We start from the raw sequence: 16,993 nt of genomic DNA, 5'->3' as shown, positions 1-16,993 counted from the left end.
AGCTGCGTTTTACCTTGATCTCAATTGCTGTGTACTAAATTCACATCAGACACTAGAGGGCGTATTTTGTGCGTGTTAGTCTAATCTCGAAACTGACGTGGTTTTAGAGGAGACTAAACCAGTTTGCAGGATAAAACAAGGCTCTATCATAACCGACACACACACACAGAATTAGTTTTATGAATTATTATTATTAGTATTAATAATAACATTTACACTTATTACACCAGATAGGCCTTCAGTACAATAAAGGCTACAATACTTAAATAGGCAAGTGCCCAACCAAAACTCGACAAAGAACAGATTATTTGTATGTAAAAAAATAAATGAATGCAAAGAGGATCGTACTATTCAACAAAACATAAAAAATATAACTTTTGTTCCTCGTTGTAGTTCTTTATACTCAACATGTTCATCCTAACCACCCTCTCCTTCTGCAAAAATGTATAGGCGTGAAATTACCCTAATTACTCGCATATTAATTTGCCTTCAATTAATGAATTAATCACGTTTGCATGCACACTAAGAGAAAACAATGACAAGTAATTGATTGATTGATTTGGGGCAGATTCAGGGCAGATTCAGATTCCAGACCAGTAGCCTATCTATTTCATAATATATTTTAACATTATTTTCCAAGTTCACTTTACATTCCCATTACGTTTTTGTTGGTAATTATAGCACAAAATGCATCCACCTTTAAGTTAAGACTGCATCTGCTGGGGTATAACTAGAAATCAGAGTACTTCCGGTTTTCGAAGCATAACCCGAGTTTAACTAGGAATCAGCTGATCCTGTGTGAGTCATTACACAGCAATCACGTTCAACTTTGTGCGCAGCTGCGTGTTAAACTCCAAAACCTCTGTTTCAAGGAGTACGGTTTTAGTGTAGTAGTTAAGTGCAGCAGAGCTAGCGCAATGCTAACTGACAGAGCAATTGGCCGCACATTATTATTTGTTATTTGTGCGTTTGGTTGTTTTATGCTCCCAGGATTCCTTACAGATTACTAACTCATGCATTTGTTCCTGCGCTACATCAGTATTGTCACCTTGTGGAATCAATTAATAAACTGTCAAATTGTTTATTATGAATTTAATGACAAAATCCAAGTTGAGAATCCATGTTGGCATGTCATACACTGGTATTAATAGCCTGTGGTGGCGCTCTGGCATCAGGCATGCCCCTGCTCACTAACAGAACTTCCTGGCAGTCTACATGAAACAAACCCAGCAGTTTGCACCTGTTGCTTTTCTCAAAATGTCTACTATGAGCTGCTCTCTAATATGCACTTACTCGTAGGATAACTTTTGTTTTTTCAAATTAAAGGCCATTGAAGGCCTCTTGCCTTTGCTGTATTATCCTGACATGAACACTGACATTTATTTTGATGAAGAGAAGACATTGGTAAACTCCCCATTATGGTCATTTATTAGAACTTGTGGTTTCAAGCTTTTTTAATTAACGTAGTCAGAAATCACAACGTCATTCACCACGATTAACTTATTGCGTGTTTTTTAATGGATCTGCGATAAAACCTGATCTCGTCCTGTCCCTAATCAAACTCAGTCATTCAGACTGGCCCCTGGTACTGTTATTATAATACTATTATTGCTGCATGCATTCATATTCAGGCCTGGGCACCACTTTAGTGTTGAAGTTGCTCAACGGGCAGTTCATTGGAATTATTCAAGCTGAAAATCTTTACTGCATCAGGAGGAACCCAGGGCCCACAGGAGGACCCCAGGGCCCACCGTACCAAGAGAAACCCAGGGCCCACACAGGTCCCGATCGAGGACATCAGGCCGCCACCCTCATGGAATCTGTTTTTGACAGTTTGGTCAGTACCAGTAGCCTGTGGAAGGTCATTTGTAGGGCTCTGGCAGTGCTCCTCCTGTCCCTGCTGCTGGGTCGATGCCCTCCCACTGGCCTGTCCAGTTCTCCTCTTGTAAGTGATTGAGCTGATTTGTAAACTGATAGATACAAGATAGATGATTTGTGTGTAATTTAGTACAATTTATTATTGACGGAAGTGTCTGTGAACGGCACACTCCATATACTGTACATTTTCTGTTATAGGTGTATGGGAAGTGAATGGTTTACTAATTTCTCTATTTCAGGGTTGGAGGAATTTTCAATACAGTTTGGTAATGTGGTTAGTAATTGAACAGATGATGTAGATGTACACATTTGTTGAGACAAAAAGCCTTTTTTGTACTTATTTTATTTTAAATGACTTGTTTGTTGCATGTTGTGCTATTAAAGATGATAGGACGGTGTTAAAAGTGCCATCAATAACAAACATGAAAAAAAGAAGTACCTCCAAACTGTAGTAGGCCTGTGGTAGTTGAGCCAGTATTTCCAGTATGGGTCTACTAAAGTGCTATAGATACTTTTCTCTTGAAATAGTCCTTAAATGCAGACAAGTCACTACCAGTAAGTCAGATAAGCTCCTCATGAATAAGTTGATGAGCTCCTCCCTCCTCTCCTTTCCTTTCCTCTCCTCCCCTTTCATTTCCTTTCCTCCTCTCCTCCCCTCTCCTTTCCTTTCATCCCCCCCTCCACTCCCCTCCGCCCCCGCTCGTCCCGTTAAATTCCTCCAGCCTGTTGGCATCGGGTTCCCGGGCGGAGAGTTGGCTGCTAACTCCGTCTGTAACCGAAGTACCGAAGAGTGAGCGGACAAACCGGGAAACTCGTGTTACCGAAACCCACGAGACAAGAAGAGGAGCGGCTCTAATTAAGGGGGGACGGAAGGGCAGCGCCGACGTGAACCATGACCGGGAATCCGGTGTTGTCGGGATGAGGCGGGCGTACAATAGCGGTCTTGTTGCTCTCCTGCCACCAGTGCGGCTCGTTGTGTCCCAAACCCAGCTGGAGGTCTGATGGCAGCCAGGCGGACTCGAGGTGTGACCGGCTCGGATCTGAGCAGGACTACGGTGTCCCGGGCCACCGCTATCGCGGAGCAGCTGCGCTACGAGGTCTCCATCTTACTGGAACTTTATGTGAGTAGCTGGAAGTTTCCACTTGCTGCTACCTGCCAGCACATTAGTGCGCACGCGCGTGTGTGTGTGCGCGAGCACGCGTGTGTTTTACCTTTCACAAGGGGACATCTGATAACACCTTGCGGGACCTCGCGCCTGCATGCCCCCTTAACGTAAACCATTACATTTCAGAGTGAACTTAGGTGGAGGCAAAGGTTAAGGTTAGGGTTGGTCTCCAGGAAATGAATGTATGTCAATGTAGTGTCAAAAATCATGAAAACACGAACGTGTGTGTGTGTGTTTGTGTTGTGTGTGTGTGTGTGTGTGTGTGTGTGTGTGTGTGTGTGTGTGTGTGTGTGTACTGGCAGGTTGCGGGTGGGTTTCAGAGTGAGAACTAGGCCAAGGTCAAATGAAACATTAATAGATTTTCTGTGTGTGTGTGTGTGTGTGTGTGTGTGTGTGTGTGTGTGTGTGCGCGCATCATGGGTGTCATCCGTGCATGCACGTGACTGTGTGTTAGAAGAAGTGCATGGACACAGAGCAATGAAAGGGATGCGTGCAAAAGTAAGATAAGAGGGAGGGAGGGAATGTGTCTATGCACGTGTGTGTGTGAAACAGAAAGAGGTGATGTGTAGGACAGTAGGGGTAGGAATGCAGAGCCGAGGGGGGAATCTCAGTTGGAATGACAGAGGTGGGTGTTTTTGTGGCACAAACTCCTCGATGCCTGGCCTCCAAGCCTTCAAGCCTCTGAGCCTCGTCTCCTTTCCACTGGCCAAAGGTGTGAGAGCTACGGCTATTAAAACGTCTTGGTTTCCTGCCAGTTCGCTGCCTCATCCTTCCTTTCAAGTGTTCAGCTGGAAGCAAGGGAGCGGCCAGCCTGACATTTACTCCCAAGATTTGATTCTCCTTTTTTCCCTCAATCCTTTGTCTTCTTACATTTTTTATGCGTGTCTTTGGCTGGGAGGAATCGTTTTCTGAAATCGTTCAGCCTTTAGCACATAGATCCAATGCAGATTTTACTTTTCTGTCTCTTGCCCAATCATTTGGTGAGAAAACACTTGCATGCAACATCCGTTTGATATCTCTGAAATTGTTTTCATCACAATGATCCATGAGAATATTGCCTGTGGCTGCAGCATTGCATAACTGCCTGAATCACCTTCCCTGTGCAGTCTGAGAAGCGTACATTAACTCCCCTCCTGACTCTCAGAGCTTACAGGTCACATTAGGCCGCTCTGTCACGCAGGGTTCAATGTTAATGCCTCAGTGCAACGTCACAAGGAGGCCTCTCCACTTCACAACTCACTCAAGTACGAAAAGCTGATGCCAGCTGCAATCGGGCATGTGAAGAGGCCCGTCAGACAGATCATACTGTAGCTCTGAATGCAGCCACCGTCTTTGTGATGCATAGTTTAGCAATAGATGAACGGCATGGATTTTATATTCATGTGAAAGGAATAGCTCAGTATTTTGGGAAATAGAGAGGCTAAGTCCCGCCAATGTTCCCATTGGGAGCTAATTTAAAAAAATATATCTAAGGTAGTCAAATATATTTTTTTATCCCGTTTGAATTCTACTATGAAGTACACATATGATGCTTGTCATTATAAAAAATATTTTTTCAAGTCAAGAAAGTAACAGTTTGTCATATAATTTAGTTTTGTGTTAAACATTCGATTAGCTTAGCTTAGCATAAAGCCTGGAAACGGCTAGCTTGGCTGGCATCTGTTAAGCTCATCAAAGCTCACATCTAAAATGTCGTATCTCATTTGTTCAAGCCAAAATGTAAAAAAAAAACAAAAAGCAATACATGGTCAGTCAGGGTAGCTGTCTCCCAGTGTTTTCCTTCTTTATGCTAAGCTAAGCTAACGTATCTCTCAAACGTGACTTGTAGTGAATAGCAGTATTCCCCAAATTATTTTGTGTTTCGGATGTTGACTTTTACATGGAGGCCGTAATATTTTACACCACAACTTTTCCTATGGTATATATCTCTACTTGCTTCTGTGATCTTTTAACCTGCTCATTTCAACCATTTACTTGTTGACTTATAAATAAAAGCATACTGGAATCAGGCTGAACAGTAAAAAAAAAAAAGTTCCTGTCTTGAGTATATTTTAGTCTTTGGAGCGATATCAATGAGCCTGAACAAATTCCTTTTGCATTAGGAGGAAATCCCTGTTGCCTTATAGACAATCGTCTTCAGGAGAGTTCCACAAGCACTTTGCTTTCCAACTCCTCCTCTTCTTCCTTTCCCCAAATCTCCCTTCGGTTCTTTATTACCACCCTCTCTCTTTCCCCCTCAAGAGGAAGAAGGAGAGCTTCACGGTGGACGTCACGGGGACCGACAGTCGTCTGGTGTCCGTACCTCCTCCTTCCTCCCAGCTGGACACCAGGGACAAGCTCTGGCGTCTCCACTCCGCCCTGCTGCAGTGCCGCAGCTTGCTGGAGCGAGCCATCGCCAAAGAAGAAGAGGAGCTGGGCGATGGGAAGAAGGGTGATTATGAGACCCAGAGGAAGATGGTGAAGGACAGGCTGTCACTTCTCTTGATCAACACTGGAGAGCTCCTGAAAACTGCAGATGGTGCGGCGGTCCTGACTCCCAGCTCAGAGGGGTTAGAGGTAGGTGCTGCTGCCGACAAAGGTGTCATGATGATGGGGAAAGAGCGGCGGGCAGAGCTTTTTGATTTTCTCCCCTTGTTGTTGGCAGTTAGACGGTCCGACCCTTCTGTTCGAGTTGAAGCTTTGGGTGTACCGCATCTTTAAAGAGGTGGACTACTGGACCAAGACGGCCATTACCACCTTGCAGGCCCTGCCCTCGGTGACGGCCAAGGAGCGCGTGAGGACCATGCGAGCCCGGAGCACGAGGAGCGCCAGGAGATGAGATGTGTGTGCAGCGGTGAGGGCGAATGAGGAAGCGTTTGAGGGAAGGAAGCAAGGTGTTCAGCCAGCCAGAGACACAGATCCCTGCTGACAGCGGGAGACAAGCGGCTCTGGTTATTTTTAGAGCATGAACACAGGGAGCATGAGACAATAACCGTGTTTATCAGAGCCAATAACCTTTGAAACAGGTTTATTTTAGGCATATCGGAGTCTCATACATCTTTATATATTTATTGTTTACCTTGTGAGTTGGGATCTAACAGCGCATCTTGTTTCTGTTATATTTTGATACTTTTGGCAACTCAGAAAGCATGAAAAGTAAATGTGGTTTTCTAACGTTCATACATGAACTCCTTTGATAAAAGTTATAAAGTTATTATTTCAGATGTACTGCCGGGATCCACTGCAGCTGACAGAGGAATCAGTCACCACGGGCCGCATTCACATAAAAGGGAGAATGGAATTCTCCTTTTGACTACTGTGGCTGTAAATCATTCCACATAGGTTATTATCTGGGGATGTTCAGTGTATGAAGGGGAAAACACGTGTTACAGCTCCCTCTAGTGTTTATGATGCATTCCTTCTTTCTTTCTTGATTTTCCTCAGTAACGCTTATGTCAAATTATCCTTTTGTTCTCATAATTTTGTTACGTTTTGAGGCCACTTTATTAGCAATGAAATCATGTCACAGTGTTGAGGAAGCAACAAGTGTGGTGCTGCAGCATCAATATTCCAACTGGTGGACATGCAAATGGGCACATAAGAGTGGAAATCTGCAAACGTAAGTGATAAAAGCATGTTTTCATGAATATCTTAGTCTGCTTTCATTTATTTATTGATTTTATTTCAGATTTTATTTGTTTAAAATAACTGGAAACGTGCATTGTTACTTGAATTCATAGAGGGAAATGAAAAAAAATGCTGTTTATATATATATATATATATATATATATATATATATATATATATATATATATATAATCAGAATTAGCTTTATTTTATCAGCACAGTAGAAGTTAGGGACGAGGACAACAAGGCTGGACAGATAAATGTTATGTTCACATGTAGTATAGGAGCAAATTTAAATATTCTAAGAATATATATATATATATATATATATATATATATGTAGGATTTATATTCAGTATAGACACCTTTACACATACAAACTGCACATAATCATCATCATCCAGACATCTGAATTCATGCCACGTGGTTTGGACCACTGAGGCCCTGCAAGAGCGGCACAGAAATAATGTTCTCGTCACTGTGGCCAATATGAACACACACCCCATTTTGACTGGGTCTGAAATCAGTCAGCTGAAAATGTATCCATTATCCATCCATTGGGCAGTTGAAGCAACTTGTAGTCGATTCAATTGTGATGGTCGGTCTAACTTGGGCTGCTCTACCAATTAAATTAGCATCAGCCATAGACTCCGATTGTGTTTAATGGTGCTTCAGTGGTTTGCGTGAAAAGCAAGGAAATGTTTAGTGTGTTTACATTTTTAGGATGCCTTGTCACATGCTTTATTTAGTACATGTGGGTTGATAAACTGTCGGTAGAAGCACTTGGAGTATAAACACACCTGTGACCTGAGCGATGCAGGTTACTCTAAACTGTTTTCAGGGTTCTGAAAAATAAATGTTGTTACTGGAAGGCAACGTGAAAGCATTCGGACGTTTGATTTAATGAAAACCCAAAGAAAAAGGAAGAATGAAAATACACCACACAGCACAAATACATCGTAAATGATGATTTAGAGCGCAGCACTTATAATGTGATGTACTGTAAATGCAGTATTACATGTATGGTATTCACGGTCCTGGATGAGGATTCTTTTTCCATCTGCCCTGATGATGAGCTACATGCTGGACTACACAGCGCATTCATCTTATAAAACTTTCCTTTTTGTTCCAAAATTACTTTCCAGCTCTGTTCCCTGTTTGGAGTCTGGTTGGCTCCAGACCAGGAAGACTCGAGGAGTTTGGCCAAATTTGACCAAAAAGGAAGTTGCTTGAGTTTGAGATAACATCTAAAAGCAGGAAGTACATAGTAATAGTATGTGGCAGCATTTCAGTGTGGGAAGTTAACATCTTATTCTCTGTCTTCACATTTGGAAGGTGAAAGGAAGAATCCTGCTGTACTTGTATTTCACCAAGACTAGAGAGGCGGAGTCCCACCCTGTCCGGTGTTCCCCACAGTACCTTATTTCCAGAAAGAAAGTACGGTCATCAAACCACTGAGTGAACTACATCTCTGTACGTCACCAACATGGCCGTTAGCTTGGGTTGCTAGCTAGCAACTTAGCTACGAATTTTTGTATGTATTTTAACAGTCTGATACTTCAACAGTTATACAGCAAAATTAGACTTTCTAGACAAAACATATATTTATGGTACAATGCAAACGAGATAAAAACATTTTGTCTCTTACCATACATTTTGTAAAATAAGGTCCCATGGTGGTCCACCAGAGGGGGCGGGACTTAGCCTCTCTATTGGACCAGTACATTTGTCTTTCTGTCTTCACTCTTTAACCTTATTGTCTTTATACTTTAATCTGTCCTTTTCCTAGAGAATACACGAAGTACAGCGCTGTGTTTTTGTTTGTGCTATTGATTGAGTCTTTTCCTGACTAATTCTTTTACACTTTTAACTGCGTGTCTGTACGAGTGTAGTTCATTACACTCCGCACACCGCTAGCTGACCTCTCTTTTGACCTCTGGTGCACAGAGAGCTCGCTGTGGACAATAGACTCGTAGCACAAAGAGAGGATTAGGTTCCCATCGCATCTGTCTAAGCAGCGATCATACTGTAGGAAGCCGCCACACTCTTTAGAGTTGATGGTGGGATTTTCACATTGGAAAGGCTGATTGAACAGCTTTGTCATAAAAAATGTATAATTTACCCCATTTCATCCCCGATGGTCAACACAACGTTTGCATGTACTTATTAATTGTTCTCTGTTGCAGTTTGATTTTGGAGTTAATGGTCAAGGAGTAATAATCCCCATCCTGCGGATGCAGCTTTTATCTGCTGGATGCACTTCTGTCCCTGGATAAAATGTTGACACGGGACACCAGACACCAAAGCTAGATTTAATCTTTGGGCTGACAAATTTGTTTAGGTTCTCCCAACATCACTGCAGTCCAAAAGTCTCCTTGGTGTCTCAAATTAAATCTGATTTAGGGAAAAAAACGAACTTGTCTTGAGCTTTTCAAGGAAAGGCCCTTTCAGACATCGAGTCTGCAACACTGTCTCTGTTAAAAAAAATAGCCCAGTTTTTTATAATGAAAACAATCTATATTTACATGGTTGATGAAAATGAATATTCCACTAATATTCCTGTTTACATGCAGCTGTTAAAATTCCAACTAGCTTGTACGCTGTTCTCTGCTGCTAACGTGTCATTTATCATGTCAAACACAGCAGGAGCTGCTTGTGACTTTTTGATATTTTACATCAAAATATGTTTTATCCAAAGTTGTCCAGTGGTGGTGGATTGTTGGACCGTGTGAACACAGCTTCACTCTTTCATTCCTTCAACCAGCTTCTTGAAGAGGTTGGTTGTGATATTTGTTCATATCCACAAACCTGTTGATATCCAAGTCCCTCATGAAGTTTAGAACACACATTTCCAGAGCCCAAGTTGACATATTTCAAAATTAGTCCAATATGTATTATCAGAGAACACTCAAAATACAGAAAAAAATATTCAAGAACCTAAAACCAATTACATTTTTGGCATTTTTGTTGCAAAATTCCCATTTGTGTGTGTATAGTGTATATATATATATATATATATATATATATATATATATATATATGCTATTGAATATAATAAATATCGGGGATCACTGAGTCAAACCTGCTAATTCAAATGTCCTTGAAGGCAGCGCTCTAAGCTTCGTTCATAATCTGTCACGATTGGTTCGCTCACTATCTAGACCTTCTCGACTGTCATGTGTCGTCATAGCGATCACTCCGAGACTCATCACTAGAAATGTATCGCCACAAAAACATTGTTTTCCTATTTTATTGCGCGCCTGGAACATGCTTCTTTCTTGTGCCGTGCATCGCAGTTTTAGACTCGCATACAAGTAAAATGATTGCCACTTTAGTTCTGATGGACTACATATTTGTTCAGTTTGCTGTGAACCCAAAACCTCCTCTTGTTACTGTCCTCTTTGCTGCTGTAATCCTGTAAATGTCCTCGCCGTGGGACTCATGAAGGAGTATCTTATCCTTTGCATTGTACCTTTAAACGAAAGACCAACATGTAAACGTGAATGACAAGTTATAGATTAGGCAACACATGCATAGACCAGCACTGGATTTTAATTATATTACAATTAGAATAAAGGGACAATATGGCAACCAGCAAAAAAAAAAAATTCTCTAACCTATTGTTTTTATTTAAGGATTACTTATTATTATCAAAAATATAAAATATATTTTACATTACGGAGAGAGCATTGGTCAATGCATTGTGAATATGAAATGTGCGAAATGTGTCTAATGTTTCCCTGAAACTTTCTTGGTGTAAAGACATATTTATCTTTGATTCCATTCCTGAGTGGGTTGAAATAAATTGATCTTGGCTATAATTTCAGTTGTCTCTTTAGTGTGCGTGACTTTAAAACAGATTGGCTCACAGCTGTGAGCAGTGTGTTTGGATTGGATTTTTTGTGTTTTTTGGTGCAAAACAAAAGTGATGCGAGGAAATTGTTTTATTTGACATTTTGGGTTTGAGTATTAGCAGTGAGGTTGTGTCTGTGTGTGTGTTTACGTGTAACTGTAAGAAAAGACAGGATGTGTGTTTGAGTGAAAGGGGTGGAGTGTGTGTTTAGAAGGGTGTGTGTTTGTGTCTGTGTGTGTTTGTTTATATGTGTTTATGTATATGTGTGTGTGCTTGCATCTTTTCGTTGAGTGTGTGTGTGTGTGGTTGTTAGGGAAGGAGTGGCAGCCAGGATGCCTGTGGAAGAGGAGGGAGGTGTGTGTGTGTGTGTGTGTGTGTGTGTGTGTGTGTGTGTGTGTGTGTGTGTCAGGGAAAGAGAGAGAGAGAGTGTTCGCCGAGCAAGAGAGAAAATGTGTGTGTGTGTGTGTGTGTGTGTGTGTGTGTTGCAGGGTGAGAGAGACTAAGAGAAAATGGGTGTGTGTTTGTGTGTCTGCGAGTGTGCTTGTGCGCATGTGTCTGTGTGTGCTTTCACATTGGTGTGCATGTGGGTGTATGTGTGTCTGAGAGAGACAGAGGGATGAAAAAAGAGAAGGGGAGAGAGGGCAGGAAAGTGTGTGTGTGTGTGTGTGTGTGTGTGTGTGTGTGTGTGAGAGAGAGAGACAGACAGACACACAGACAGACAGGGGGACAGAGAGAGGGAGGGGGATAGAAAACGAGCAGGAGACAGAATGTGTGTGTGTGTGTGTGAATGTTTGTGCCGGCGTGTGTGTGTGTTCCTGTGTGTGTTTGTTCCTGTGTGTGTGTGTGTAAGTGTGAGTGAGAGAAGCAGAGCAATAGAGGGAATGTGTGTGTGTGTGTGTGTGTGTTTGTGTGTGTTTGTGTGTGTGAGTGAATGAGCGAGCAAGGAAGAGAGAGAGAGAGGACATGTACGTGTGGATGTGTGTGAGAGAGTGGGGGAAGGGTGTACAAGAGAGATGTGTGTGTGTGCGCATGTGTGAGTGTGTGTGTGTGTGTGTGTGTGTGTGTGTGTGTGTGTGTGTGTGTGAAAGGAAAGAGAGGCTTGTGTGTGTGTGTGTGTGTGTGTGTGTGTGTGTGAAAGGAAAGAGAGGCTGTTGTGTGTGTGTGTGTGTGTGTGTGTGTGTGTGTGTGTGTGTGTGTGTGTGTGTGTGTGTGTGTGTGTGTGTGTGTGTGAAAGGAAAGAGAGGCTGTGTGTGTGTGTGAGCGCGCCTGCGTAGGAGGGAATGCGCGTGTACTTGTGTGTGTTGTGTTACGTGCGTGTGTGTGTGTCTGTGTGTGTGTGTCTGACAGAGATAGAGGGGGAGGGGTGTGTGCGGGGAGAGCTAGGAGCAAGCTCTGCAAATGGTGTGTGTGTGTGTGTGTGTGTGTGTGTGTGTGTGTGTGTGTTACAGCAGCACAATATGTGCCTGTGCTGAATGAAAGGGAAATGAATGCCGTGTGTGTCTGTGTGAGTGTGTGCTGTGGAAGAGGGTGTGTGTCTTTTATTGGAACTGTGTGTGTGTGTGTGCGTGTGTGTGTGTACTTTGTGAGGACTGTGTATTGTGTATTGCTGTACATGTGCACTGTGAATGTTGGTCTTCAGTGAAGATGTGTAGCTGTGTGTGTAGCTGTGTGTGTGTGTGTGCCTGTTTGTGTGTACGTGAACACACACACACACGTATTGGGGGTATTGGTGCGGGTGATGAAGTGTTCATGATAGTGTGCACACGCAAACAGAGCAGAATTACAATTAAAGCAAACTCATTCAGCAGCTCCCAGATCTCCATACATTTACTCTCACATCCTTCTTGTCGCTCACAGAATCATTTCTCAGCATCTTCATGACCGTTGTGTGAATCAGGACCTGCGCTTCACTATTCGTGACCTGGTTCCATATCGCACCAGTTCATCATTGTGAGAAGTTTGAAGCCTACAGCAGGGTTCGGCAGTAAGGTCCAACCAGAGGTAGTACCCTAAACTAGCATTCTCTCTACTGACCATCGGGGATGACTCTTCTGGTTGCAAGAAGAAGTCTGATTACAAGGAGGTCTATGAGAAAACGACTCTTGGTTTTTTATCTCAGTGAACATTGCAAACATGAGATTATGGTCTCAGTCTCAAGTCTTCTTCAATACAGCGTGATAGTATTAGCATGATGTTAGTAAATTATGGTCCATTTAGAGTCAAATTGACCATAAAGAGTATGCTTTAGGGTGTGGTAAGGGTGGGTAAGGGTCTCATGAATTAACACCTTTTTGTATCATTTTGCTCATTTCTTTGTTTGCCTGGTTATGTTTTAAAAAGGGGGACCAAATATGAAGGATAATAATTTAAATAATATATATTTAAAATAAAAGTCCTGCCGTTCTACACCTCCTCAATGATTGGATTACACAGCCACCTGCACTAGTGTTGATCAGTTAGATTGAGGCTGCTATGAAAAACAACTAGCATCAAGAATGGTTTATTTCCAGAAAGTTTCTGAGCGACAGAGCAGAGCGTGCACATGAGTAACCATAGCAACTCACTGTCACTCCTGCATATGTGTGTGCACGTGTAAGAGGAGAGGTAGAGACGCTGACTGAGATTACTCTGCCTGACATGCTGGGAATTAATTACTATATAATAGATTTGTGTATATTTCTCACTTTCACCCTGATGGTTTCCCAAACTTTTTTTTTGGGGACCAACTTTTAAAATAAGACAAACCATGTTGACCCAGTTCACAAAAGGCCTTTTCTGTAAATTGCGAGTGTGACCGTTTCCCCATCACCTTGAACAGGTAAACCAGCCATTTAGATGAGCCACCAGTTGAATAGGCCTGCTTTAGGGCGGGGCTACTTTGTGATTGATAGGCCTCTATCACAGCGTCTCTACCAATGCAACTAGCTACTAAGGCCCCGTACACACGAAGCAAAACAAACTTTTTTTCTCCGTTTTGCCTTGGCTTCGTTTCAAGAAAATCTGCGTCGAGACAAATCCACTGAAAACAGACTCAGTGCGCTGTAGTACATATTCCTGGCCCTTATGCGGCACTGTTTCTGCTACAAAAATGCAGCAGAAGAGACGGAGCTTGACCGGATGTTTTTGCCATTGCTATGGCAACACGTGAGAGTTACGGCTAATCTCCGCCCGACCACCCGATCAATAAACACCCAACAAATGACAATTTGGCCCGTATAAATAAAACCAACAATAAGCACCAACAGCCGTCACCCTAAAGACCTTGATGAGGCGTTGTCACCAGTGTTGGGAACGTTACTTTAAAAAAGTAATTAGTTATAGTTACTCACTACTTGTTCCAAAAAGTAACTGAGTTAGTAACTGAATTACTTTATAATAAAAGTAATTCGCGCGCCGCTTAGACCAGCAGTAGCCCCAACTCCGGCTCAAGCTCGCGGCAAGTTTGCACGTTTCTCCACGGACAACAGGCTGCCGAGACCAGGCACGAGCGGCGCGCAAGCAGAACACGATCCTGATTTTTTTTTTTTAACCGACAACAGACAAATTCAATTCATAGTAACGCACCGCATTTAACGTTCAGTAACGATAACGGCGTTGTAACGACGGAAACAGTAATTAGTTAGATTACCCTGTTACTGAAAAAATAACGGCGTTACCTAACGGCGTTCTTTTAAACGGCGTTATTCCAAACACTGGTTGTCACACGTTGGGATGGATTAATTAGACAAATAAATGCTTACATTCATGGGAAGTTAGCTAGCGGTTGTTTGTTAGCATCGTAATAAAGTAGCATATCTGTGACTTTTTTCCCGGAATATCGCCCCCCTCTCTCGGCTCCGTTTTTTTTTCATACAGTGGCCTTGATACGCCGTCGTACAGACGAGCAGAATATCTGCTACGAGCACGGAGGCCGCCGTTGTTGTTGTTGTTGTTACGAAATGTAGCGGGGGAAGAAGTCAGGCTCGAAGGTCGAGGAGCGGGGCGATGACGTCAGCGTTTTCGTTTTCGCCGTCCACACGAAAACGATCACGAAACGGAGGGGGGGTTCTTTTCCACCCTGAGAGCTGGTTTCAAAAAAGTGCGTTTTCACGCCGCGGAAACGCCGGATCCGTATGGACGGCAGGGCGAAACGCATAAGACTTCTGCGTTTACGCACTGAAAACGTTTTCGTGTGGACAGGCCCTAAGATTACTTTAACACTTTGACAAACTGTAAAGTTGACCATGAATTATGAGCTAACTTTGTTAACAGCCTCTCAGCAGAATCCAGATGGATCCAAATCCAGTAATGTTGCTGCTCGGGGTGTCGCTCTTCTGCTTGAGTTCCTCAGATCCACCCGTCACTCCTTCTCAGTCAAAATCTGGGCATTTCCTTCACTGGTTGCGATGGCCAAAATGCTGAACTCAAGGCTTCAAAACCAATAGGTGAGATCACCATGACTACGTCCACTTATTATAGATAGTCTTTGGTACCAGTCAATTTCAACCAATAAAATGACATCATCCATCAATCAATCAATCTGCAACTTTTAACAATATTCTGTCCAGCCTGCCTGTTTCAATCGAAATATGTCCCATAACCAAAGCTGGATACTCTTGAATTTCAATTTCAGCTCGACTTTAAGTCTGTAGTAGAGACACATTTCCCATTTACAAACAACCAAGGATGCATGCAGAGCAGGAGAGGTAGAAAATCCACTGCCACAATGTCATGATGGCTTATAATGCATATGCACATTTACAACTAAAGCTACTTGCTTGAAACTGGTAATACTTTTTAACACTGAATTTGTGCGCTGCACTCACCACATGCTGCACCCTGATAGATTTATGTTACCTAGCTACTATAATATGACACGTGGAATTCCAGTAAAAACAGCAGCTACGAGCAGTGACAACGCTATCAAGGGCTACACAAATTTAGCTCCTCATGTAGTGAGAAAGGAATTGTATCACAAAACACCAATGTGCAAAGTAAGGAATCCCCCCCCCTACACACACATTTTTTTATAGGCACCTTTAGCATATATCAAATTACTGTCATTTGACTGCTGCACAATTTAGAGCAGAGGCACATATCTCATTCTGGATATTATAGCCTATTCGTAACATTAGCATGTATGGGAATCCTGTACCAGATATATGCCAAATGTGTTGCATTAGTGCAAAAACTCATATTGGAGATGATACATTTTCCTTCCAAAGATATCGATTACCACTGCTGTCCGCGTGTCACTCCTTGAAATGCTAAAGCATGTCAGACTGATCACCAAAGCATTGATCACAGAGCCTGACAAATGTTCGCACAATTCAATAAACAGCCATCACAGTGTGACCTGTCTTAGCTTAAAATAAGCCTTTTTTTCTCACCATATAAAATCCAAGGATCTGACCAGTTGGTTGGAGCTAATGGCTAATTATGCACTCTGAGTTAACGAGAGCTTTCCATATTGGGAGAACATTTTCCCTGCTATTACTTTTGCGATTCATGGCACAAAACCCTGCCTGCCTGTGCATCTCACTGATGACAACCTCTCTATAGTTCAAGGTCCAGATATACTGAATCTTTTTGTTGACATCATCAGAGCCATGATTGCATTCTTTGCAATCAAACTGTGTATCCACATTTTTTTGTATAAGTTGTACTTAGATCTAATTTTAACATCAGAAAAGGTCGATTTGGTCGTTTGATAGTTCAGATCATGGCACAGAACAAGGAACATTATCAGATTGGTCCACATATTAGGATTATCTTTATTATTGGGTGACAAAAGCCAGATCTGAATGGGTTTTAGTGGGGTTTTGACAATTGGTAAAGGGGCTTTACAGAAATTCTTCCTTAGGTTTTTGTGAACACTGGCTTACCTTTGACTTTTTTCAAGGATACTTTCTAACATAGTAGCTCATCTTTTGTACCGACGAGACCAATCAAGTGAGAAGTAGGGTAATTTCCTCATAGACTTCCATGCAATCAGACTTCTTTCAGGGGCACTCACCCCCTGATGGCCAGCAGAGAGAATGCAAGTTTAATACACTTTGAGTTGGCTTCACTTTTCAGAATCAGAGGTTGACGTCTGCTCTGAAGTGGTTTTTATCTTCAAATGGACAACACATTAAACTCAACCTATCCATTTGACAGGAATCTCCTTGAGATGTTCGGAGTTTAAACACTGCAGTTGCAGGTTTTCAAACTCTTCAGTGTTCTCCAGTTGAGGATTCAGGTTTATGACCCAGATCAACCAGCTTGGAGACTAGGTTCATTTACAGGTTAAGTGTAATCAATAAACAGCTATTTCATGGATGCAGAACATGAGAGTTGTAATGGGTCACGATTAAGCATCAAAGTGCGAGGCCACAGAAATAGTTTAATTTGCTAACCAGGCATCGGTTCAAGTACAGGTATCAATGCAGCAAAATACCTAAAACACAGAATTTGGGATTTTCCATTATATTGTAAGAGCTTATAACATAGCTTATTGTGGTGTTGTATA

The 16,993-nt window shown here is 42.3% G+C and overlaps 1 protein-coding gene across 1 annotated transcript; it reads left to right on the top strand.

Annotated features, from left to right (window-relative positions):
• Nucleotides 1-2,567: 2,567 nt before the first annotated feature.
• Nucleotides 2,568-10,471, top strand: LOC311011467 (uncharacterized protein). Its single transcript, XM_084006416.1, has 3 exons — nt 2,568-2,999; nt 5,286-5,600; nt 5,689-10,471. The coding sequence occupies exons 1-3, from the start codon at nt 2,880-2,882 to the stop codon at nt 5,860-5,862; spliced, it is 609 nt and encodes a 202-aa protein (XP_083862542.1). The 5' UTR covers nt 2,568-2,879; the 3' UTR covers nt 5,863-10,471.
• Nucleotides 10,472-16,993: the final 6,522 nt, after the last annotated feature.

This window comes from Eutrigla gurnardus (assembly GCF_963514095.1).
Source record: "Eutrigla gurnardus genome assembly, chromosome: 3".
Lineage (NCBI taxonomy): Eukaryota > Metazoa > Chordata > Actinopteri > Perciformes > Triglidae > Eutrigla > Eutrigla gurnardus.
This window is presented reverse-complemented; position numbering and strand designations above follow the sequence as displayed.

What these genes read in the sequence shown, in the direction of transcription:
- LOC311011467 (XM_084006416.1), top strand. Translation starts at nt 2,880, where the DNA reads ATGGCAGCCAGGCGGACTCGAGGTGTGACCGGCTCGGATCTGAGCAGG. An exon ending in CCATCTTACTGGAACTTTAT is followed by an intron (nt 3,000 to 5,285) that starts GTGAGTAGCTGG and finishes TTCCCCCTCAAG; the next exon opens with AGGAAGAAGGAGAGCTTCAC. An exon ending in CCAGCTCAGAGGGGTTAGAG is followed by an intron (nt 5,601 to 5,688) that starts GTAGGTGCTGCT and finishes TGTTGTTGGCAG; the next exon opens with TTAGACGGTCCGACCCTTCT.